Here is a 26,689-nt window from a genome sequence, read left to right as displayed (position 1 = left end):
TTAATAACTGAATCTGAATTGTTGAACAATTCTCCAAAGAATGACAGAACCAAGTTAAAATTTTAAAAGTGAACAATGTAACTTAAAAGCAGTTCAAGAGTATGGTATAATTTCTAAATCACAATTTTTTTTTTTACTTTTTCTATTAGTCTTGTTTTATGCCAACTAGCTTTAGTAATTAAATGATTCTCTAGTGAGAATTATTCTTATGGAAGATCAATTTAGTTATAAGAATGATGGAAACGAAAATATTTAAATGGAGAAACAAATACCACCTTCCTTCTAGAAGTCTACCAAACAAATTGCTGTAAGGAAAGTAGAGAAAACATGTACAATGTATATATCTAAAATAAAATTTGCAGCAAAATGAATGAAAGCACATTACAGATAAATAAACCAACCTGCAAGGTGAGAACGGCTTCGTTTAATTTTTCTTCTGTCTCCTTCCTTGCTCTTTCTTCAATCAACAGTTTATGCTGTTCAGCTTCACCATGTTCTAACATATTTCTCTCCATATAACTTTTGAGGTTTACTACTTCTTGTTTCAGCTGCTTCTTATTCTTCTGTAGTGTTTCACATTGCTTTTGTATTGCTTTCATAGAGAATAATGTCTGTTGAAGTTGAAGAACTTCATTCTCTGCATCCAGATGTAGACATCGTGAAGGTACAGTTTCCTGTGCTTCTGTAAGGTCAACCTGCATGAGTAAAACAATATAATTTGGTAATGAAGAAGGTAGACTGAGAATGGTCTAACAAAAAACTAATAATATATATATATTTTTTGAGATGGAGTCTCGCTCTGTCGCCCAGGCTGGAGTGCAGTGGCGGGATCTTGGCTCACTACAAGCTCTGCCTCCCGGGTTCAGGCCATTCTCCTGCATAGCTGGAGTAGCTGGGACTACAGGCGCCCACCACCACCCCTGGCTAAATTTTTTTTTTATTTATTTTTTATTTTTAGTAGACGGGGTTTCACCGTGTTAGCCAGGATGGTCTCGATCTCCTGACCTCATGATCCACTCACCTCGGCCTCCCAAAGTGCTGAGATTACAGACGTGAGCCACCGCACCCAGCCAAAACTAATAATTTTTGAAATAAATTCAGTTGCAATAAAATGTTATCTATACTGTTGTAGATTCATAAAACACAGACCGTTGAATTACTCAGAAAATTAAAAACAAAGTTAAAACCACCAGAATTCACAAAAATATATCCTTTACTTTCATCATCTTTGCCACACAACATTTGGACTTGATCTTAGACTTCTGTTATCCTATGACTGTTTCATGGCTTTCCTCCTTAAGTCACCCCTTTAGCACAAAGTCTCTTATTCCTTTAACCCACTATCATTCTCCATAATTTGCAAAGAAGTTTTAGGGGCATCATATTGAATTATTGGGCCTGAGTCAATAAATGGCTCCCATAATAAGACTCTGAAAATAAGACTCTAATTAATACATTTTGGAAAAAAAAGGATTCCAATACCATAAGCTTTTTGCTGAACTGCAAATGTCTTACACTAATTTGAGTTACATTTCAAAGAGTAATGATACTTGGAGTTAAGAAGCAATCACATCTCCCAGTATAAAAGTTCAAAGGCATGATCCATACCATTTTTCTGAAGAAAAATGTCTTAATTCAGTAGCACAATCTTGTAATTCACTGTTACTTTACACAAAATAAGGGAGCACATTAAAGAATGACAACAAAAAATTGCACTGAAATTTCAGTTGTGCTGAGTTGGAAAGAACAGCTTTCCTTTAGAGGAAATAATTATGATTGTTTTTTATTTTATAAAGGTAAGTGAAGTGGTGGTTTTAAAACATCTACAAATTGCTTGCCACTTCTCCCATGACATTCCCTCTCCTGAATACAAGCTGGCATTGACAACCGGTTTCTCCTGAACACAATGTGGCAGAACTGCTGTGTGACTTCTAAGGTTGGTTACAAAAAGTCACACAGCTTCTACCTGACTCTCTCTCTCTAGGGATGCTTGTCCTTAAAATGCAGCCAACATGCCGTGAGAAAGCCCAAACCACACCGTGAATCCTCATGTAGGTAGGTGTTCGAGCTGACTTCCCTACCTAACGTCCCAGCCAAAAGCCAGCTTCAAATGCCGCACAGGTGAATAAACAAGCCTTTAGATGATTCTAGTCCCCAGCTTTAAGTCACCTCAGCTGATGCCAAGTAAAGAAAAAGTGAGTTGGCCCCACTGAGCCTTGCCTAAAACTGCAGATTGTGAACAAAATAGATGTTGTTTTGAGACACTGCATTTTGTTATATACCAAGAAATAACTGATACAGATATTGACACTACATATGGATTGCACAACAACAAAACAACAAAAACTACTAAAACATGTAGGATTACCACTGGACCAGGAGCTAATCGGAAGCTGAAAGGACCTACAGAAGAATAAGCATAAAAACAAGAAGAGTTTTAAAGAGACTGTTAGTGGAAGCCTGATGGTCCTCGAAGAAGCTGGTAGGAAGGGCTTCAAGGATAGTGAAGAAAACGATACTGGAACCTGAAGGAAAGGGCACTGTTACTACACAGCTCCTGAAAGTAAAACCAATGCAAAAGATAAGCTAAAGAAAGACTACTACATATAAAAGAACCAGGACTTTCTAGGTTCAATATGCTTTTTATAGCCTCTCCACATGTCAGATTCCCAAATATAGACAGTCCTTGACTTAGCACGGTTAGACTCACCATTTTCTGACTTTTTATAATACTGTGAAAATGATATGTGTTGAGTAATGAAATGATATGTGTAAGCCTTTTGGCTTACAGGGGTGGTTACATCAGGATAAAGTCACTGTAAATGGAAATTATCGTAAATGGAAAACCCACCCATAACTTCTGATATTTGCAATTTATGATGGCCTATAAATTGCAAATATCAGACACAACAAATGCAAATGTCATCCAGACATAAACCTATCCTAATTTGAGGAGCATCTGTATTGCTGAGATAAATGGCCTCTGAGATAAGATCAAATCCAGGGTGCTGCCAGGAGAAAGTCTGAAGGTGAAGCCAAGACTGTCAGTGTAAGGCCCTATTTTAAGACCTTAGAAAGATTTAAGGTGGTGCCTCAAATTCCCTTAAAGATCTTAAAGGTATACACATCTTAAGGCACTGTGCTACTACAAAGAACACTGTGCTTCCTTCACAGGAAGCACAAGCTGAAGTGCTTATCTCAAAGAGATCGGGACAAGTGGTTTTTCCAATGATAAGAACTCAAGTAAAATTCACAAGAGACTCTAAGAGAATTATAGTAACAATAGCACTGCTTGCTAGCTTGGCTTAAAAGACACCAAGACAGTAAAAATGAAAAGAGGCCTTAGGACCTAAGAGGTTCTACAGGGAGGAAGCTGGCTGAAGAAACTACTTAGCTGAAAACACAGGTCATTGCTTATGAAAAGGATACAACAAAGAGCCAAGAAGGTACCACAAAAAGCCACAGAGGATGGTTCCCATGAAGTCCAAATCAAGTAAGTGGAAGCACACAACAGGCTGTATTTCAGAATTTCTATGGTCTAATATTTCCTTTGTGACTCCCGTTTTCTCTTTGTTCAATAGGAGGGTCTCTGGCAGTTTAGGAGAATGCTGGGTGGGTGAGTAGTAGACAACTTGTCCCTTTAGTTCTTAAGTCTTTGTGTTGACAAGAAATGCACTCAAGGGGTTATACCGCAGAAACCACAACCCAGGGTGCATCCCTACCAGCAGTGATAAAGACGGTAGGATCTTGCACTTCAAGCCTGAGCATGCTGCCATATTAAATGAAACTTGTGTGTGTGTGGTGGGAGGTTAGGATCTTGCACTTTAAGCCTGAGCCTGCTGCCGTATTAAATAAAACCTGTGTGTGGGGTGAGAGGTAATAATTAGAAATTAGTGTGTTTTTCAAGTGGTAGAAATCTTTTAAATTATAGTTATAGGGTCAATTGTGCAGGTTTTAAAACATGTCTATACGTTCCTTAATATGCACAGCATAGACAGAGACATCATCGAGATGGCTGACTGGGAATACCCAGCACTCACCTCTTTCAAAAAGAAAAACCAAAACAGCAAGTAGGTAACCACACCTTGAGGAAAACATCAGAGAGTATACTGGAATTCAGCAGGAAATTGATAGGGATCCTCTGATGACAGAAGGAAAGGGAACTGAGGTAGCCAGCCCAGCCAGTATCATCTCAAAACCAGGACCGATTCCCCCAAATCCCTAGCCCCACAGCACCATATACCTGCGCAAATAGGTGGTCACCTAATAGCCCACCAGCGAAACTACTCTAGGTCAAAGCGATCCTAAGTGTGTGCTCTCTAGAGCCTAGGAGCCACCTGACTGACACCACTGCCACCAACAGCAGCCCTATCCCCTTCAGGGGCAGTGCTGTGCATACCTGTACATACCTTTAGGAGGCTGGAGGACTGGCCCACTCAAGTGTACCATGCAGGAGCCTGAGAACAAGCCTGCCAAACCCACCGGGGCGGTGCCCATGTGAGCCATATGAGAGCCTGAAGACAAGGCCACTTTGCTTGCTGCTGCTATTGTTGCTATCAGTGCTCACATACACTGTCCAGGACCCTGAGAAGCAGCCCACCCCACCCAGGCCTCTGTGCCTTTACCCAGGCCCCGTCTATCACTAATACCAAGGAGAGTCCTACTGCCCCACCGGCACCTGCACATGGCATCCAGGAGCATAAAGACAGGGCTGCCTCACCAGCCACTGGCAAAGGCTCCTGCACGTGTCTTCAGTGAACCTGTGGACAAGCCTGCTCCACACACTGCCTTAGGTACCCACCTAAATGTTCCTCATAGGGGGCCAGAGAAATGCCCATGCAGCCTGCTTTCACCACTATCAGTGCCCATGCATGCTACCAAGGGATCCAAGGTCCGGCCCCCAGCTGCTACTGTCATCTCCAGTGCCACAAGTGTCACCAAGGTCCTTTGGGCTAGCCTGCTACTGCCACCTCTGATCCCAGCACACACCACCTGGAGGCCCAAGGGCCAGCCCACTCAGGTAACCCGCTGCCACCAAAAACTGGGAAGCATGGCCTGGTGCTGCCAATCACACATACATCCTTGTGTATGCCATCAATGTGCCTGAGGACTGGCCTGCTGTCCTCCTCATCACCATCAAGGCCTCACCACAGCATCCCCTGCTACTAACAACCACACCGTAAGCCACTGAGGAACTTACAGACACTGATGTTGATTACAGCAGAAGAAAGCATAAGTATATGGAGACCACACCAATGTACCCACCCATCATCAATGCCAGAGCACCATATTCAACCAACAACACAGATATATCTACAGAAAAAAGTCAACGTCTAAAACTAGATGAAGTGACTGTTACACCAGCTGCACAGTTATCAACATTAAGGACACAAGAAGTATGAAAAGTCAAAGAAACATGACACCTCCAAAGGAACAGAGTAATTCTCCAGTAACAGATCCCAAAGAAAACAAAACCTATAAAATTCAAAATAATGATCTTAAGGAAACATAGTGAGATACACAATAATACAAAGGAATCAGGAAAGATTCCTGATAGGAAAGATACGTAATACAAATGAATCAGGAAAACAATTTATGATCTAAATAAGAAATTCAACAATGAAAAAGATAGCATTAAAAGGAACAAAACAGAAATCCTGGAACTGATAATTCAATACATAAAATAAAAACAACTGAGAATGTTGGCAATAGACTAGATCAAGTAGAAGAATGAATTTCTGAACTTGAAGAGAGGTCTTTATATGAGGCCAGGCAAACAAAAAGCAAAAAGAAAAGAAAAAGAATGAAGACAGTGTATGTGATATATGGGCCATCATGAGCCAAAATTTTTTCGGATATTGGGAGTTGCAGAAATAGAAGAGATGGGAAAAGGCACAGAAAACCTATCTAATGAAATAATAGCTGAAAAACTACCAAGTCTTGTGAGAGATGTAAACATCTGGATACAGATGTCTCAAAGATCCCCAAAGAAATACAACAAAAAATGTCTTCTCTGCGGCACATCAGATTCAAATGTCAAAAGTCAAAGACAAAGAACAAGAGAAAAACACCAAGTCACATACAAGGGAATCCATATCAAATAGCATATTTGTCAGCAGAAACCTTAGAGGATAGGAGAGAATGACATGATATATTTAACATGCGGGAAGAAAAAGACTGCCTGTCAAGAATATTATACCTAGCAAAGCTATCCTTTAAAACTGAAAAAGAGGGGCCAGGTGCAGTGGTTCATCCCTGTAATCCTAGCACTTTGGGAGGCCAAGGTAGGGGGACTGCTTGAGCTCAGGAGTTCAAGACCAGCCTGGGCAATTTGGCAAAACCCTGTCTCTACTAAAAATATACAAAATTAGCCAGGCATGATGGCTCACGCCTGTAGTCCCAGCTACTCAGGAGGCCGAGGCACAAGAATTGCTTGAACCTGGGAGGCAGAGGTTGCAGTAAGCTGAGATTATGCCACTGAACTCCAACCAGGGCAACAGAGTGAGACTCTGTCTCCAATAAATAAACAGATAAAACTGAAAAAGAAATAACATCTCAGACAAGCAAAATCTGAAGGAATGCATCACCGCTAGACTGATCCTACAAGAAATGCTTACAGAAGTCCTCAATCTGGAAGCAAAAAGACAATGTCTACCACCATGAAAATCAAAAAACTGTATGACTCACTGGTAGAGTAGGTACAGAACTGAAAAAGAGAAAGGAATCAAACATTATCACTACAGAAAACCAGCAAATTGTAGAGGTAAACAATAAAAGAGGAAGATAGGGACAAATGATAGACCAAACAATCACTAAACAATCAATAAAATGAGAGGAGTAAGTCCTCACCTATCATAAAAACTTTGAATATACATGATTTAAATTCCCCAATTAAAGATATAGACAGAATGAATGGATTACAAAAAAAGACCAAATAATATGCTGCCAACAAGAAACTCACTTTACCTGTAAAGACACATAGACTGCAAGTGAAAGGATGGAAGGATATTCCATGCAAATGGAAACCAAAAGCACACAGGAGTAGCTATATTTATATCAGACAAAATAGATCTTAAGTTAAAAAAAAACATAAAAGAGAAAAAGAAGGTCATTATATAATAATAACAGGATCAATTCAGCAAGAGGATACAACAGTCATAAAGGTATATATACTCAATACCTGAGCACACAGATATATAAGGCAAACATCACTGAAACTAAAGAGACAGATAGTCTCCAGTACAATAATAGATAGGGACGCCATCATCTGACTTTCAGCATTGAAGGGATCATCTAAACAGAAAATTGACAAAGAAACATCGAAATGAACCTGCACTATAGACCACACGGACCTAGCAGACACTTACAGAACACTGTATTAAGAAGCTGCAGGATATACATTCTTCTCATTAGCACATAGAACATTCTCCAGAATAGACCATATATTGAGTTTAAAAGCTCATGTCAAATATCTTCTCAAACCACAATGGAATAAAAATGGAAATCAATAACGACAAAAACTTTGTAAACTGTACAAATGCATGGAAATTAAACAACATGCTCCTGAATGAGCAACTGGGCCAATCAATAAATTAAGAAAAAATATTTAAAATACCTTGAAACAAATGAAAATGGGGAAAAAAATCAATCCCTATAGAAAGTGACAAAAGAAGCACTAAGAGGGCAATTTATAGCAATTAACAGCTACATCCAAAAAAGAGAAAGACTTCAAATAAACAACCTAACAATATACCTGAAGAAACCAAAAAAGCAAGAACAGACCCAAAACTCAAATGTAGTAGAAGGAAAGAAATGATAAAGGCAGGGCAGAACTGAATGAGGTAGAGTAATAAAGCAAAACTGCAAACTATATTAAACAAGAAAAAAGAGAAAAGTAAATAAAGAGAGAAACAGAAAAGGAGATAGCAAAGAAATACATGGGGTCATGAGAGACTATTATGAACAACTATATGCCAACAAACTGGAAACGTATGGAAAATGGATACATTCCTGGAAATGCATAACCAGCAAGAATGAACCAAGAAGAAATGGAAACCTGGACAGACCAATAACGGTAATGTAATTGAATCAGTAATAAAGTTTACCAACAAAGAAAGGTCTAAAACTGGGTAAGTTACTCTGAATTCTACTAAACTTTTAAGGAAAAACTAACACCAATTTTTCATAAATTATTCCAAAATCTTCCTAGTTTATTCTAAAGGTCAGTATTACTCTAAGGCCAAACCCAGACAAGGACACAACAACAAAAGAAAACTACATGCCAATATCCCTGAAGGACGCAGATACAAAAATTGTCAGAGAAATAAAGGGGATCCAGATTGGAAAACAGAAAGTCAAACTGTCTCCCTGTGCACATGACCTGATCTCATATACAGAAAACCATAAACACGCCACCAAAAAAGCCTGTTAGAACTAAAGAATTCAGCAAAGGTGCAGGCCACAAAATCAGCATACAAAAATAATGCCAATAGCATGTGTAACATTTCTATACACTAATAATCAACTAGCATAAAAAAACATCAAAAAGGCAGTCCCACTATTCTAGCTACAAAATAATAAAATGCCTCAGAATAAAGTTAACCAGAGAGATTTTGTAAAGAGCTTTACAAAAAAAAAAAAAAAAAAAAACTACAAAACACCGATGAAAGAAATTGTAGAGGACACAAACATGGAAAGATATTGCATGCTCACGGACTGGAAGAATATTGGTTAAATGACCTTATTACTGAAAGCAGTCTACAGATTGAATGCAAGCTGTATTAAATACCGATTTTGATGTTTTTAGGGGAAGACAAGATGGTCACCACATGCAGCCAGGAAATGCCTCTCTGTGAGAGAGAAACCAAAATATCAAGTAAATTATCACACTTGGAGTAGGTCTTTGGAGAGAAAACACTGAAATGTGATAGGTAATGCAGGCATCAAGGCTGAAGAGGAAGAAATCTGGGAAGCCTGCACAGAGTCACCAAGCACTAGGATTGCTTCCCAATCCAGAAACTAAGGAAGGGGTGAGTGAAGGAACTGTGCAGCACCACACTCCCACCAAGGAACTCTGGGATACTAGCTCCCAGAGATCCCTGGACCCACACAGACATCTGAACTGGCAAGAGGAACTGGCTGGCAAATAGGCAGAGGCAGAGCTCAAACCCACATACAGCCCAGAAGGTTTTGCCCCTGGTACAGCTGCAGCAAAACATGACCATAGGCACCCATCCCCCAAGGCTCTCCATCTTGCTCTGAGTGACTCTAGCTCCTGCTTACTGCCAGGCCAGAAGACAGTAGGGCTGCATCTACCGTGGGACTGCAGCATATCTGGTCTGTGTACCTTCTTGTCCACCAGCCCCTCCCAAGGCCCCTGCCTAGCTACTCACGCAAGGGTAAGCACACAGCACAGCCTCCACTGCCCCATCTGAGTGCTTTGCCGGAGGCCTGGGAGCAGTTCAGCCCCCACCCTCAGCACAACCAAAGCTCAACCCCATGGGACCAGAAGACAAAGTCATGAACCTGGTCTCAATACCCCCAGGATTCAAGCACACTGCTCAAGTATACTGAGCTGGTATCTGTGGCCTGAGCTCAAGAAGAGGAGTAGCTTCCTCTCTCACAATGCCAAGAAGAGAGGGCCCAAGTTCATATGCCAGTGTGGGAGCCAGGTGAGCTCCCTCTGCAACAGCAGTCCCCAACCTTTTTGGCACCAGGTGCTGGCATTGTGGAAAACAATTTTTCCACAGATGGTGGGGGTGGGGATGGTTTTGCGATGAAACTGTTCCACTTCAGATCGTCAGGCATTAGATTCTCATAAGGAGCACGCAACCTAGATCCCTCACATGCACAGTTCACAACAGGGCTCGCGCTCCTATGAGAATCTAATGCCGCTGCTGATGTGACAAGAGGCGAAGCTCAGGTGGTAATGCTCACTCACCAGCCCTCCCCTCACCTCCTGCTGTGTGGTCCAGTTCCTAACAGGCCACAGACCAGTACTGGTCTGCCACCTGGAGGTTGGGGACCCTGTTCTACAAGACCTGTCCAGGAAGGGTGTAACCTGTCTGTCCACAGCCTCTGCCTGAGGGGGCACCACTGCCTGAAACAGCTAACAGTCCAGTTGATCTGGGCACGGAAGGCTGGGGGACAAAACTACCTAGTTGGGCCTGCCCTGGGGGCAGACACTGGAGGGAGGCCTGGTTGGGTGAGTGCGAGCTGAGTGGTCCCCACAGCCATCTGCTGGGCAAAAAACCCTGGGCTGCAGGCACCACACCAGGTGCACACCCACAGAACCACAGCCCTGCCCGGGGATCCTCCTCCCTTGACCCACATTATATCAACAGACCACCCCACAGATCCGCAGACATACTCTACAACCTGCTCTGACTCTACCAAGCCCAGACGACCAGCATGTCCCTAGAGAGTTGTAGGTGTCTCGGCAACCTAACTTTTGGCTTGGGCCGCTGCCCTAAGGGTGGGAGGTGTGCAGCCCTCAAAATTCAGGTGTGGCACCAGTGATTGGAGGGGGCTCTCCCAAGTTCCAGGAACTGATTTGGTGAGGGGGTTATCTCTCACCTTCCCAATCCTACTTCTCCCCCTTCCCCGGAGCACTGCTGCCAACAGGCTGAAATAGAAAAGAGGCATGCCAGCCCGTACTCTAGAGCACCATCTCCTGGATTGCAGGCTGAATTACACCACCAAACAAAAATCATTATATACCTTCAACACACATCTGTGAAACCCAATGCAGGAAAGTAGCCACAAGGAAGGAACCTGTGTAGAGTCCTGGCCATCTGAAACCACCCAGAAAAAAGGCCAATCAACCATACACAATACACACCACAAACCCTCAAGAGAAAAAAAAGAACATAAAAACAAAAATCCCCATCCAAATGACAGGAATTTCAAAAAGATAAAGAAACATCAGCATTTTCAGAGGAGGAATAATCAGCACAAGAACTCTAGCAATTCAACAAATCAGAGCATTTCATTACCTCCAAAAAATCACACTAGCTCCCCAGCAATAAATCCTCACCAGATTAAAGTGTAATGACATGCTTTATGACAGACATGTGATTCAGAATCTCAATGGCAACAAAGCTCAATGAGATTAAAGAGAAAGTTGAAATCCAATCCAAGGAAGCCAGTATAACCATCCAAAAGTTGAAACACAAAAGAGCCATTTTTAAAGAGAATCAAATTGAACTTCTGGAGCTGCAAAATTCAACACAGGAGGGACCTTCAAAACCAGATGAGACCAAGTGGAGGGAAGGATTACAGAGCTCAAAGACCAGTCTTTTGAGTCAGCCCAGTCAGATACAAATAAAGAAAAAACAATTTTAAAAATGAACGAAACATCTGAGGAATGTGGGATTTTGTAAAGACACTAATCTATGACTCACTGGCATGGCTGAGAGAGAAGGAGAGAGAGGAAGCAACATGGAAAACATACCTGAGGATATAGTCCATGAAATTTCCCCAATCTCATTACAGAGGTTGATGGAAAAATTCAAGAAATTCAGAGAACCTCTACAACCATCCCCAAGATACACAGCCCATCAGACTTTCCAAGGTCAACATGAAAGGGAAAATCTCACAGGCAGCTATAACAGCTGCATCAGGTGAACAGCTGACCTCTTTCGGGCAAAAACCTTACAAGCCAGAAAGTGGGGCCTGTTGTCAGCATCCTTAAAGAAATTTCAGCCAAGAATTTCATACCACTCCAATCTAAGCCTCATCAGTGACAGAGAAATACAATCTTTTCCAGACAAACACTAAATAAATTCATTACCACTAGACCAGACTTACAAGAGATTCTTAAGGAGTTCTAAATATGGAAAAGAAAGAACAATACCCACTACCACAAAAACACACTTAAGTACATAGCCCACAGACCCTATTACACAACTACACAATCGAGAGTACAAAGCAAACAGCTAAAAACATCATGGCGGAATCAAAATCTCACATATAAATATTAATATTGAATTCAATGGTCTAAATGCCTCACTTAAAAGGCACAGAGTGGCAAGTTGAATTAAAATAAAACCAACCAACAAGAACCAACAGTCTGCTATCATCAAAAGACACATCTCACATGTAATGGCACCCACAGGCTCTGAGTAAAGGGATGGACAAAGATCTGTCATGCAAACAAAATGCAAAAAGCAAGGGGTTGTTATTCTTAGATAAAACAGACTTTAAACCAACAACAGCCAAAAAAGGATGAAGAAGGGCATTACACAATGATAAAGGACTCACTTTGCCAAGAAGACATCCCTATCCTAAATACATACTCACCCAACACTGGAGCACCCACATTCAAAAACAACCAAGTACTTCTAGACCTACCAAAAGACTCAGTCACACAATAACAGTGGGGATCTTCAACATCTCATTGATAGTGTTAAGGCAAATCATTGAGACAAAAAACTAACAAAGAAATTCTGGGCTTAAATTTAACACTTGACTAATTGGACCTAACAGACATCTACAGAATACTCCACCAGACAACCACAGAATACACTTTTTTTCTCATCTGCAAAAAGAACATACTCCAAGATCAACAACATGTTTGACCATAAAGCAAGTCATGATAAAATTTTAAAAAATGAAATCACACAACACCATTCTCTTGGACTACAGTGCAATAAAAATAGAAATGAATACCAAGAAGATCTCTGAAAACCACACAATTACATGGAAATCAAACAACTGGCTCCTAAATGACTTTGGGAAAAGAAAGAATTTAAGGCAGAAATCAAATAATGATTTGTAATAAAGAAAAAGAAACATCATACCAAATCTTCTGGGATACAGCAAAAGCAGCATAAGAGGAAAGCTTATAGTGCAAAACAAATATGTTGAAAAGTTAGACAGATCTGTAATTAACAATCTGAAACTGTGCCGAGAGGAACTAAAAAACAAGAAGAAAATAACCCCAAACTGGCAGCAGAAAAGAAATAACTAAAATCAGAGCATAACTGAGAAAACTTGAGGCCCAAAAATCCATACAAAGGATCAATGAAACCAAAAGTTGGCTTTTTGAAGGGATAAAAATACTGACAGGCTACTAGCTAGATAAATAAATAAATAAATAACAGAGAACATCTAAATAAGCACAATCAGAAACAACAAAGATGACATTACAACCAATCCCATAGTAATACAAAAGATCCTCAGAGACTACAATGAACACCACTGTATACACACAAACTAGAATATCTAGGAGAAATGGATAAATCCTTGGAAACCAACAAAGATTGAACCACGAGGAAATTGATATCATGAACAGACAAATAACAAGCTCTGAAATTGAATCAGTAATAAAAAACCTACTAGCCAAAAACAGATTCAGATCAGACTGACTCATAGCCAATTTCTACCAGACATACAAAGAAGAGCTGTTAACAAACCTAATGAAACTATTCCAAAATATTGAGGAGATACTTCTCCCTAACTCATTGTATGATGCCAGCATCATCTTGATACTAAAAGCCAGCAAAGACACAATGAATAAAGAAAACTACAGCCCAATATCCCCAATGAATGTAGACAAAAGTCCTCAATAAAATATCAGCAAACAAAATCCAGCAACACATCAAAAACTTACTTCACCACAATCAAGTCGGCTTTATTTTTGTGATGCAATTGGTTCAAAGTACACAAATCAATAAATGTGTTTCACCACATAAACAGAATGAAAATGAAAAACCATATATCAACTCAAAAGATGCAAAAAAGCTTTCAATAACGTCCATCATCCCTTCATGAAAAAAACACCCAACAAATTAGGCATCAAAGAAACAGACCTCAAAATAATAAAGGCCACTCTATAACAAACCTACAGCTAAAACCATACAGAATGGGCAAAAGCCGGAAGTGGGGGCTAAGTGCAGTGGCTCATGCTTGTAACCCCAGCATGTTGGGAGGCGAAGACAGGAGAATCACTTGAGGCCAGGAGCCTGAGACCAGCCTGGGCAACACAGTGAGACCTTGTCTCTATAAAATAGTAAAGAAAAAAGAACAAAAACAGTTGGAAGCATTCCCCTTGCCAGCTGCAACAAGACAAAGATGCCCACTCTCACCATATGTATTCAACATAGTACTGGAACTCCTAGCCACAGCAATCAGGAAAAAGAAAGAAAGAAAAGGCATCCACCAAAAAGGAAAAGAAGCCAAACTATCTCTCTTTGCTGATGATATGATTCTGTACCTAGAAAACTCTAAAGAGTTTGCCAATTTATCCTGGAACTGATAAATGACTTCAGTCATTTATCAATGTAAAAATATCCGTAGCATTTCTATATACCAATAAAGTTCAAGCTGAGAGACAAATCAAGAATGTAATCCAATTTACAATAGCCACACACAAAAAAGCAAAATACTTAGGAATGCATCTGACTACGGAGATGAAAGGTGGTTACAAGGAGAATTACAAAACACTGCTGAAAAAAATCATGACATCAAATAGATGACACCAAAAAAATGGCAAAACATTCCAAGCTCATGAATTGGAAAAATCAATAGCATTAAAATGGCCATACTGCCCAAAGCAATCTGCAGATTCAATACCATTCCTATCAAACTATTAATGTCATTTTTCACAGCATTAGAAAAAACTATTCTAAAATTTCATGTGGAACCAGAAAAGAGCCCAAACACCCAGAGCCATCCTAAGCAAAGAGAACCAAGCCTGACGCATCACATTACCCAACTTCAAACTATACTACAGTAAACAAAGGCTACAGTAAACAAATCAGCACGGTACTGGCACAAAAACAGACACATAGACCAATGGAACAGAACAGAGAGCCCAGAAATAAAGCCACATGCCTACAACCATTTGGTCTTTGACAAAGCCAACACAAATATGCAATGGGGAAAGGACTCCCTATTCAATAAATGGTGCTGGGATGACTGGTTATCCATACACAGAAGAATGAAACTTGACCCCTAGCTATCACCACATACAAAAATTAATGAAAGCTGAATTACATTCTTAAAAGTAAGACCTCTAACTATAAAAATCCTACAAGAAAACCTAAGAAATACACTATTCGAAATCAGCCTCTGAAAATAATTTATGAATAAGCCCTCAAAAGCAATTGCAACAAAAGTCAAAATGAAAAATTGGGACCTAGTTAAACAAAGGAGCTTCTGCATAGGAAAAGGAACCATTCAAGAGACTAAATAGGCAACCTAAATAATGAAAGAATGTATTTACAAGCTATGCATTGAACAAAGTTCTAATATCCAGAACCTATAAGGAACTTAAATCAACAAACGAGAATTTAAAAAAATATATAAAAGCGGGCAAAATACATTAACAGACACTTCTCAAAAAAAGACATAAAAGTGGAGAGCAAACATATGAAAAAATACTCATCATCACTAATCATCAGAGAAAAGCAAATGACATACCATCTCACACCAGACATAATGGCTATTACTAAAAAGTCAAAAAATAAGCAACAACAACCCAGATTTTGGCAGAGCCGCTACAGCGAAAAGGGAATTCTAATACACTATTGGAGAAAATGGTAAATTCGTTCAGCCACTGTGGAAAGCAGTTTGGAGGTTTCTCTCACGGAACTAAAAGTAGAACTGCCATTCAACCCAGCAATCCCATTAGTGGGTTAAATATCCACTCCCCACCACCAAAAAATCATTCTACCAAAAAGACACATGCACCCAATGTTCACTGCAGCACTATTCACAATGGCAAAGATATGGAATAAAACCAGAAGCTCATCAACGATGCATTGTATTAAGAAAATGTAGCACATATACAATATGGAATATTATGCAACTATAAAAAGAACAAAATATTGCCCTTTGCAGCAACATGGATGCAGCTGGAGGCCATTATCCTAAGCAAACTGATGCAGAAACAGAAAACCAAATACTACATATTCTCACTTATATGTGGGAGCTAAACGTTGTGTACACATGGACATAAAGATGGGAGCAACAGACACTGGGGACTATAAGAAGGGGGACTGGGTTGGACAATGGTTGAAAAATGACATGCCGGGTATTATGCTCATTACCTGGGTGATAGGTTCAATTGCACCCTAAACCTAAGCATTATGCAATATACCTGTGTAACAAACCTGCACATGTACCCCCTGAATCTGAAAGTTAAGAAAGAGAAAGAATAAATAAGATAAAAATAAAATGCCCTTTATAACTTGCAACAAAAAAACACCAATAACATTCTTCACAGAAATGGAAAAAACAATCCTAAAATTCATATGGAACTGCAAAAAAGCTAGACAATACAAGCCAAGCCTGAGGGAAAAGAACAGAGCTGGAGGCATCACTCCACCTGACTTCAAAATATATTACAAGGTTACAGTAACCAAAAGAGCATGGTCTTGGTATAAAAATAGAAAATTAAACCAATGGAACAGAATAGAGAACGCAGAAATAAATCCACATATTTACAGACACCTGATTTTCAACAAAAGCATCAAAAACATACATTGGGGAAAGAACCCTCTCTTCAACAAATGGGGCTGGGAAAAGTGGGTATCTGTAAAAAGAAGAATGAAACCAGGTCCCTATCTTTCACCATATACAAAAATCAACTCAAAATGGATTAAAGACTTAAACATGAGATCCAAAATTATAAAACTACTACAAGAAAATATAGGGAAAATGCTTCAGGACATTGGTCAAGGCAAAGATTTTATAGCTAAGTTATCACGGGCACATGCAAAAAAAAGCACAGGTATAAAAACAAAAATACGTAAGTAAAGCAATATTAAAATTAGGTTTCTTCACAGCAAAGGAAACAATCAACAGAGTGAAGGAAACAACCAACAATTGTAGACTAGGAGAAAATATTTACAAATCTATTCATCTGAGAAAGGTGTAATATCTAGAATATACCAGGAACTCAAACAACTCAACAGTAAAAATAGTTAATAATCCCCCCTGAAATGTGGACAAACAATTTAAATAGACATTTCTAAAAAGAAGACATATGAATGTCCACAAATGTATGGAAAAGTACTCAACATCACTAACAGGAAAATGAAAACAAAATCCCAAATGAGATATCGTCTCACCACAGAATGGCTACTATCAAAAACACCAAAAAACAAACAAAAAAAAAAACAAAAGTAAAAAATCCTGGTGAGGCTGGGGAGAAAAAGAAAACTCTTATGCACTCGTGGAGGGAATGTAAACTAGTATAACCATGGAAGTTTCTTAAAAAGCTAAAAATAGAAGTGTCATATGATCCAACAATCCCACTACTAAGTATTTATCCAAAAGAAAGAAAATCAATATATCAAAGGGATACCAGTATTCCCATGTTTACTGCAGCACTATTCACAACAACCAAGATACAGAATCAACCTAAATGTTCATCAACAGATGAATGTGGTTGATGAGTAAAGAAAATGTGGTATATGTCCACAGTGGAATACTATTCAGCCATAAAAAAGAATAAAATCATGTCATTTACAGCATGGATGAGGACATTAAGTGACACTAAGTGAAATAATTCAAGCACAGAAAAATAACTACTGTATGTTTTCACTCATGTGGGAGCTAAAATTTTTTTTAAAAGTTCATGGAAGTAGAGAGTAGAATTGTGGGTATTAGAGGCTGAGAAAGGTGAAGGGGAGTGGAAGATGAGGAGAGGCTGGTTAATGGATACAAGATTACAGCTACATAGGAGGAATGAATTCTAGTGTTCTGTTGCATTGTAGGGTGAATATGATTAACTAATTTTTTTTTTTTTTTTTTGAGACAGAGTCTTGCTCTGTCACCCAGGCTTGGCGTGCAGTGGTGCAATCTCAGCTCACTGCAATCTCCGCCTCCGGGGTTCAAGCCATTCTCCTGCCTCAGCCTCCCAAACAGCTGGGATTACAGGTGTGTGCCACTACACCTGGCTTGGTTAGCTAATATTTAAAAAGCTAGAGGAGAGGATTTTGAAAGTTCACAACACAAAGAAATGGTAAATGTTTGAGGTGATGGAATATATTAATTAGCCTGATTTGACCATTATACATTGTTTACACATATCAAAATATCACTGTGTATACCATAAATATGTACAATTACACAGGTCCACAAAAAATCAAAGGAAGCCAGGTGTGGTGTCACATTCCTGTGGTCTCAGCTACTTGGGAGGCAAAGGCAGGAAGAATTCTTGAGCCATGGAGATCAAGGCCGGCCTGAGTAACATAATAAGACATCATGTCTAAAAAAACTACATCAATAAAAATAAAAGCAAAATCATTCATCCTATATATAGACTATGGGTGAAACTTAGTGACTTGCTTCTAATGAACAGAAAGTGTTAAAAGTGATAACCATGTGGCTTCCAACATTAAGTTAGAAGAAGCTCTCTACCGCAGACTGCTCACCCTTGGACCCCAGCCCCCATGTTGTGAGGCAGCTTAGGCCACAAAGAGAGCCTAGGAGTGCCAATGTAGATATTTGGGCAACCTGCCCCAACTAAAGTTCCAACCAATAGCCGCCATCAGGAACAGACATCTTAGTGAACAAACCTTCAGATGATTCCAGTCCCTTAGCCTTTGATTTATCCCAAGTGAAGCTGAAGGGAGCAGAGGCAAGCTGTCCCGGCCAAGGTTTTCCCAAGCCACAGATTGGTGAACTAAACGAATGTTGTTCTTAGCCACTCAACTTTGGGTAATTTGTTAGCAAAAAATAACACCAGAAAAATAAATTTAAACAAGGAGACAATAAGAAATACAATAACATACCCAGTAGAAATTAGTCTTCTTTAAAGTAAGATCTAAAAAATGTTGAGGTTAATTTATTAATGACAAACAACTCTAATGGGAAGCAGCAGACAACCAGAAGAAGGATGTAAGAACTACTGCAGAGAAGTTTAGAAAAAGTTCCTTTCGATGACAAATTCTGATGACTAAGCCAGTAAGGCTTTTAGAATTTGTCCCCCGAGTTATGAAATAAGGAAGATGAAGAAGGAAGGAGATATATAATTCGAAGTATAAAGTTGAAAAAACTAGAAATATTTGATTAATAACCAAAAATCAGACATTGTACCTGATTTCAATGAACTGAAATTCTAAAAGTGATAAGCAGCTTTGGATATTTATTAATCAATCTAGGATTCAATCTTCATTTCCATTTCCTCAATGAGAAAATTTTAAAAAATTATGGAATTAGTTTTAACAATCTCAGAAGTAAAACAAATGTAGTGTCCTTTGAGTGTTTAGCTATTAAATGCAATTTCCCCTTTACCTTACTTCAAGCTCATTTGTATGGAGAAGGGAAGAGCGTCTCATCTTTATGTTGTATCAAAATGCTTCTCCATATCATACAAATTGGCTCTGAAATTTTGAAATTCATACAACTAATTCAACTATTTGTTTCTGATAAATGCCTGGACATGACCTGATTTCCAGTTGCTGCACTCCTGGAAGTTGTTCTTTGAATGGGTTGAAGTATTTATTCAATGAATTATGTATTGAACTATAAAAGCATAGCTATGCATCTCTATTTAAGCAAAAGGAGGTAAATGCAGGGAACTCTGGTTTCTGAGAATGTAGTATCTGTGCCAAGAAGAGGATTCAGCTCCGGGAGTGTACAAGAGGACCAGGTGCTGGGTCAAAAGAGTATCTAACTGTAAACTGGAACATGATGAATTAGCTCAATTTCCAATGAGGAAAGATGACAGCCTAGACTTAATCTTGCCCTTCATAAGATAGTTAAAATCTACACATGACTCTATGACTTACAATGAGTTAATAAAAACATAATGCAGTAAATAGTAGACAGAGTCAGCATATCCTGTGACCAAGATTTGATGGAAATGGGAATGAAGAGAGAGGCACTGGGTGAGAGACAAAAGGTATGACTGGAGAAAAAAAATTAATGGGATCTGTCTTCGTAAGCCTGACTCTTATCATATCATGGAGTCAGCAAGGCATAAGCTGGCCATACACTCCTTCAAGAAGCAAAAAAGTGAAATTAAAGACATTCTACTACTTGAATTTCTATTCTTACATAAGACAACTGGTAATAAGCAACAGGACTGAAAATGAATTTTCCTAAAATGTGATTTGCTACTGGCATAAGGATAGACATAGCTCAATATATTAGAATTGAGAATCCAAAAACAAACACACACTTTTATGGTCAACTGATTTTCAACAAGGGTGTAAAAAAAATTAAATGAGAAATGAATAGATTTTTTTCAACAAATGGTTCTGGGAAAACTGTATATCCACATGCAAAAGAATAAAGGTGGACTTCACCAAATGTCATATCTAAAAGTAACAAAATAGAACCGCTAAATGTAAGAACTAAAACTATAAAATTCCTAGAAGAAAACATAGCCATAAATCTTTGTGACTGCAAAACAAACAAAAAAATTAACTGGACTTCATCAAAATGTGAAACTTCTGTGCTTGAACAGAGACCATCAAGAAAGTGAAAAGGAGGCTGGGCATGGTGGCTTACACCTATAATCCCAACACTTGGGAGGCCGAGGTGGAAGGATTGCTTGAGCTCAGGAGTTCAAAACCAGCCTGGACAACATAGTGAGACCTTCTCTCTACAATTTAAAATTATATAAATTTTAAAAACATAATAAATCATAAAAAAAAAAATAAAAAGGAAAGCCATTGAAAATATTTGGAAACATATCTGATAAGGGACTTACACCTAGGGTATATAAAGAACTCTTAAAATTCAGAAATTTAGGACAACCCAATTTTAATGTGGGCAAAGGATTTGAATAGACATTTCTCCAAAGAAGATATACAAATGGCTCATAAGCACATAAAAAGAGGCTTAAAGTCATTCATCATTAGGGAAATGTGAATCAAAACCACAACGAGGTACCACTTCATACCTCTAGGTTGGGATCCTTTTTCAATCAAAAATATGAAAAATGTTGGCAAGGATGTGGAGAAATTAGAACCCTCATACAATGCTGATGGGAATGTAAAATGGTGCAACCACTTTGGAAAGCAGACTGGCAGCTCCTCAAAAGGTTAAGCATAGAGTCACCATATGACCCAGAAATTCAACTCATATGTATACACCCAAGAGAAAGGAATACATATACAAACAAAAACTTGTAAATAAAAGTTCACAGCAGTATGATTAATAATAGCCAAAACATGGAAACAACCCAAAGGTCCATCAACTGATGAATGGCTAAACAAATTAGTGGTATGTCCATACAGTGGAAAATTACTCAGCAATAAGATGAAATTAAATACTGATACATGTTACAACACAATGAACCTTAAAAATGTTATGCTAAGTAGAAGAAGCCAGTCACAAAAGACCACCACATATTGTGTGATCCAATTGATACGTGGTGTCCAGAATGGGCTAATCTATGGAAACAAAGTAGATTGCTGATTCCTTTCAGGGTCATGAAAATGTCCTACAATTGCTGATGGTGATGGTTACGCAACTCTGTGAATATACTAAGAGACTATGAATTGTACACGTTCAATGGGTAAACTGTATGGTATGAGAATTCTCTCTCAGTAAACTTGTTTTTAAAAATTCAGTGGTAGAATCTAGATACATCTCTTAATTCTCTACTTTGGATGTACATACTATACATGATTTGTAAAAAAGCACAATATATTTAAAATGAAAGGAAAATGAAGGAAGTACCTAACATTTCAAGTAGTTTGTAAATTAAAACATTTGCATTTTGGAGAACAGTACTATGGCCTTTCTGTACAAGTTATCCTGAAATTCATGAAACAAATATACACAGGTTCTGTACCCATTCACAAAAGTAAAGATAAGATATAAGACAATTTTCTGGAACATTCTACTAAACATAATCCTATAATTTAATCTGGCTTACCTCACCATGGCAATAGAGAAATCACTAAAAAAATATTACTTCACAGGAAAAAAAAAAAGCCTCTCAACTTCTGTGAGGAATACTGAATAATTCCCAATTTTCCTAAGGATCTTTGGAAATGATCCTTATTTTTAAAATGTACGTACTTATGAGGAGAAAAGGACAGAATGAAAGCCAGAGGTTAAGAAACAAGTGTATTATAAAGATAATTAAATTGTAATAAAATGAATTATAATAAAAATACAAAAGAAAGCTATCCACTGCAATCAGTATCCTAAAATATCTGACATTATTTCACCACCTATAGATTAACTGTTGACATGTTATGTTTCATACATACTTCACTTCTGATTTGACCCAATTTCTTCTTTGAATCCTGTGTCTCATCTAAATTAATGTGACAACGTGAGGTAGCCTCTGATGTAGGTTGTTGTTTTAGGAGATCGGTCCATTCTTGGTGGAATTCTCTCATGACTACCTGTGAAGGTATTTTTTGTTACTGATTTATAAATCACCTTATTATTAAATTATGGTAGTAAGATTTAACTCTAACATATATACTTTGAAAAATATCAACACATATATAATTCGCCTTCTTTTCCTCATGTGCACACATTCTTGTTTATTACTGAATTTAGTTAAGGACAAAGAAGGTGTTATCTTCCTGCCAAATCAGTTTTCTGTTAACGTAGGCAATAGATTCAGCCCACTACTCACTCTTCCCTGAAACATCTGCAATGTTTAACAACCTACTGAAGTCTCAAAAAGAAATTGGTATGTGGGTGGGGCTGCTGGTGGTACATCCCACACTGTAAAATGTTTTCCCTGTTTTTTATTAGAAGCTCAAATCAACTCAGAGTTCCTTGCATATTCAATTGCCTGCTCAGATCCTTCTAAAAGATTCCTATCTCAGAATACAAGTAAAATTCCAATGGCCTTTGAGGCCCTAGGTAACCTGGCCTCTACCTCCCTCCTGACCTCAGCTCCTACAATGTCTCACCTGTTCAGTCCATTCCTGCTATATGTGAATCCTGCCACTTCTGATTAGTTTGAAAATGGGACTCAATGCCAAACAAATAAATCACAGATAGCCACAATTACCTTTGTACTGTCAAAGTTATATCCGAATGATAGGCAGTGAGCCTTGAAATGAAAATTATGAGCAAATTCTTTGTAAAAACATTCAAAGTAAATTATAAATACCAGTGGTAAGATTAAATGTAACATGGCTTTGCTGAAATTCACATCTGTCCCAAATTATGATTTAATAAAAAGTAAATGCCTTTAGGCCAGGCACAGTGGCTCACGCCTGTAATCCCAGCACTTTGGGAGGCCAAGGCGGGTGGATCACCTGAGGTCAGGAGTTTGAGACCAGCCTTGCCAACATGGCAAAACTCCATCTCTACTAAAAATACAAAACTTACAGAGCAAGACTCCATCTCAAAAAAAAAAAAAAAAGGAAATGCCTTTAAAGAATTGAGAGGTCATAACAAGTAATTTGAGACTGAAATCATCTCAGATTTAAGTCAAATTGATATGAATAAAAATAAAATTATACCAACTTAAATACATTACAAAACTACTGAAGGAAAAGTATTATGAGATACAGCAGTATACTTCAGTTCACCTGGGAAATCTGGAATTAACGGTCAAAGCAACCCTCCCCACTAAATCTTAATTTCAAAATACTCATGTCAGGTATGAGCATTTCTGTTTATCTGCTTCATCATGGTATTAAAACATGGCCACATAAAGGCACTGCAATGATCATTTCAGCAGCATAAGACTACATTATGAGTATTTGTCTGTACCTATTAACACTGTAACTGAACTTAAAATTTCATAGGTGACACAATTTCTTTACGCAAAGTAAAGCATCTTTCAGGTTTAACTTCTTTTTCACTGGTACATTTCTAGGCTGATACAGCAAATACATTTATGATCTATATATTTTATATTCAACTAGATACAACATTTAGCCATAACCAAATATTACTTTACATTTTCTTTCAGGAAGGTTGAAAAATATTTTATCTTTCTTAATACTTACTTTTCTTCCTGCTTTGTCTTTCTCACATTGATCCATTCTTTCTTTTAAATGATTATATTCATCCATCAGCTCCTTGTTCTTCTCTTGTAGTGAAAGAATCTGCTTTTCACTCTCAGCTCGAAGATTTTTGGCAGCAGAATGAAACTGGTCTTGGATAGTACTGATTGTCTTTTCTTGACTGTTAGCTTTCTTGTGAGCATCATCCAGTTGCTGTCGAAGCAACGTATTTTCACTTTGTAGTTGAGATAATCTCTCCTCTACAGATTCCTGCTTGGCAATGTATTTCTTCAGTTTGCTTTGTTCAATTTGGTACATTTGTTCAGTTTCTTTCTTCTGACACTGTGTTTGGCTGAGGTCTCTTTGCACACGTTCCAAAATCCAACTCTCTCTTCCAAGAGCATCTCTTGTGTTATGGAGCTGAATTTGTAGGCTGTTGAATTTACTTTCAGCATTAGAAAGTTTTTCAGAAAGAATCTCATTCTTAGCTTGTAGGCCAGACATATCAACCTTCATTTTGTCATGTAAACGAACCCACTCTTGTCTTGTTCTCTGGAAATCAAGTTTTAGGTCTCTTGCTGTCTGACTTTGATCACAGTCACATAGAGCAGCAGCCAGTCTACAACGGTATGATTCCATTTCTATTTCCAGTCTTTCTTGGTTCTGTTTCCCATTCTCCAGTTCAGAATTGAGTATTTTGTTCTCAGTTGTCAGATTGTTCAGCTGTCCACTGTACTGGAGTATTGTTTCTGTTAATGTTTCCTCATTTAGTTTTATAATTTTTTGAAGGTTATCATTCTTTTCTTTCAAAACCTCAATGTTCTCAAAATATTTCTTTTCCTTTTGCTTTTTCTGATGTTTTATTGTATCTATTTCCAGTCTCAGCAAGGCAATTTCTTCCTGCAACATGCAATTTTCATGAAAGAGATCCTTTTCTTTCAGATGCCTATGAGAAATCTAAGTAAGAAAGGAAACATTCAGTAGCACTCAATAAAATGACATATTATGATTTTCTCTGAACTTAAAGAATAACCTATACATGTATTCAATGAAAAGATTGCCATAAGTGGATATCCAACTGGAAAAAAATATTCTATCAAAACTTCAAACCTCATAGAGCATAAATTCCCAAAACTTCATAAGTTTATTTGAAGACAATGAATCCATGAATATAAAACATAAATAACTAGAGAATTTTTAAGCATCTCAGAATTGGAAAAGACTGTCTCCAAATTACAACAAACTCAAAGGCATTAAAGATTAATAAATTTGACTACATTAAAAAATTGGCTTTACACTCTGACATCTAACCTATACACCACCCTGTAGTAAAAGCTGTAGCTTTGCATATATCTGGACAGAGGAAATGTTCCAATGTTCTTTAAGTTATTTTTTTCCTGAGAATATTCTATAGCCATTTATTTTTCTAACATTTTTCTCATCAGTTATATAAGAATTACATTTATTCATAAATGCTAAATCTAAGCATTATATTAGGCTTTTTTTTTTTTTCGAGATAGGGTCTCCACTCCATCACTCAGGTTAGAGGGCAGTGGCGCAATCAAGACTCACTGTAGCCTTGGCCTCCTGGGATCAGGTGATCCTCCCACTTCAGCCTCCTGGGTAGCGGAACTAGAGGCACACACCCCCACACGCAGCTAAATTTATTTGTACTTTTTGTAGAGATGGGGTTTCGCCATGCTGCCCAGGCTGGTCTGGAACTCCTGGGCTCAAGTGATCCACCCACCTCGGCCTCCCAAAGCGCTGGGACTACAGGCGTGAGCTGCTGCACCTGGCCTTGTACCAAGCACTTGTACATGTATCACTGAACTCATTTATATCACAATTCTGAAAGGAGAGGTCAAAAAACATGCAAGTTGCAGGATTTTCCCTAGGTCCCCTTACTTTACTTCTAGTGCTCTTCCACCAAACCACAATTACTTCTGTGTTGTAAATATATAAATATAAAAGAGGCTTATTTCAAAACACCAGTGGTAAAAAAGAAGTTACAGAGCTTTTCTTAGAAAATCATGAGATTATCTGTTATTACAATAACTTATGTTTCCTCTTTATAATGTCTGAAACAGAAATAAGCATGAAACAGGGTGAAATACACTGAATTATTTTTCTTTTCTTTTTTTTTTTTTTTTTTTTTTTTTTGAGATGCAGTCTCGCACTGTCACCCAGGCTGGAGGGCAGTGGCCCAATTTTGGCTAACTGCAAGCTCCGCCACCCAGGTTCACGCCATTCTCCTGCCTCAGCCTCCCGAGTAGCTGGGACTACAGGTGCCCGCCACCACGCCTGGCTAATTTTTTTTGTATTTTTAGTAGAGATGGGGTTTCATCGCATTAGCCAGGATGGTCTTGATCTCCTGACCTCGTGATCCACCCGCCTCAGTCTCCCACATACTGAACTATTTTTCTAAAAAAAAACACTTACCAATAAATTATCACCAAGTTTATATTATGGCATATCATTGTCTTCAAAGCTCTTTGCACTGAAATGAGACGCTACTTGGAGCAAACTGCTACTCTCCTCAAAAGTAAGGGAAATGGCATCTGAAGTACAGCCTCTGAACTGGCTATACATTTCATCCTTACTACAAGTGGAAATAATAATCTAACCTCTCCATTAATATATTAGGAAGATGAAATAATGTCTGAAAACTAGAACGTCTGTTGTTAGTAGCAAGGATTTTGAGATTGTGCAAAGATCATTCATTCTATGAAAAATAACAAATGTCTCTCCTTTGGATAAGGCCACTGTGAATGTCACTACTTGATTCTTGCAAACAAATGGAG

The 26,689-nt window shown here is 38.3% G+C and overlaps 1 protein-coding gene across 1 annotated transcript in view; it reads right to left on the bottom strand.

The window, feature by feature from the left end:
• Window positions 1-26,689, bottom strand: part of LOC129016517 (coiled-coil domain-containing protein 144A) — an 88,247-nt gene that overhangs the window by 18,085 nt on the left and 43,473 nt on the right. The window contains exons 12-14 of the mRNA XM_054455829.2: window positions 23,892-24,845; window positions 22,182-22,319; window positions 402-695 (exon numbers count right to left, since the gene is read on the bottom strand). Of these exons, the coding sequence (XP_054311804.1) occupies window positions 402-695; window positions 22,182-22,319; window positions 23,892-24,845 (1,386 nt within the window). The remainder of the gene's footprint in view (window positions 1-401; window positions 696-22,181; window positions 22,320-23,891; window positions 24,846-26,689) is intronic.

Source organism: Pongo pygmaeus, chromosome 19 (genome assembly GCF_028885625.2).
Source record: "Pongo pygmaeus isolate AG05252 chromosome 19, NHGRI_mPonPyg2-v2.0_pri, whole genome shotgun sequence".
NCBI classification, from domain to species: domain Eukaryota; kingdom Metazoa; phylum Chordata; class Mammalia; order Primates; family Hominidae; genus Pongo; species Pongo pygmaeus.
Note: the sequence above shows the minus strand (reverse complement) of the source record. Positions and strands in the feature narration are given on the sequence as shown.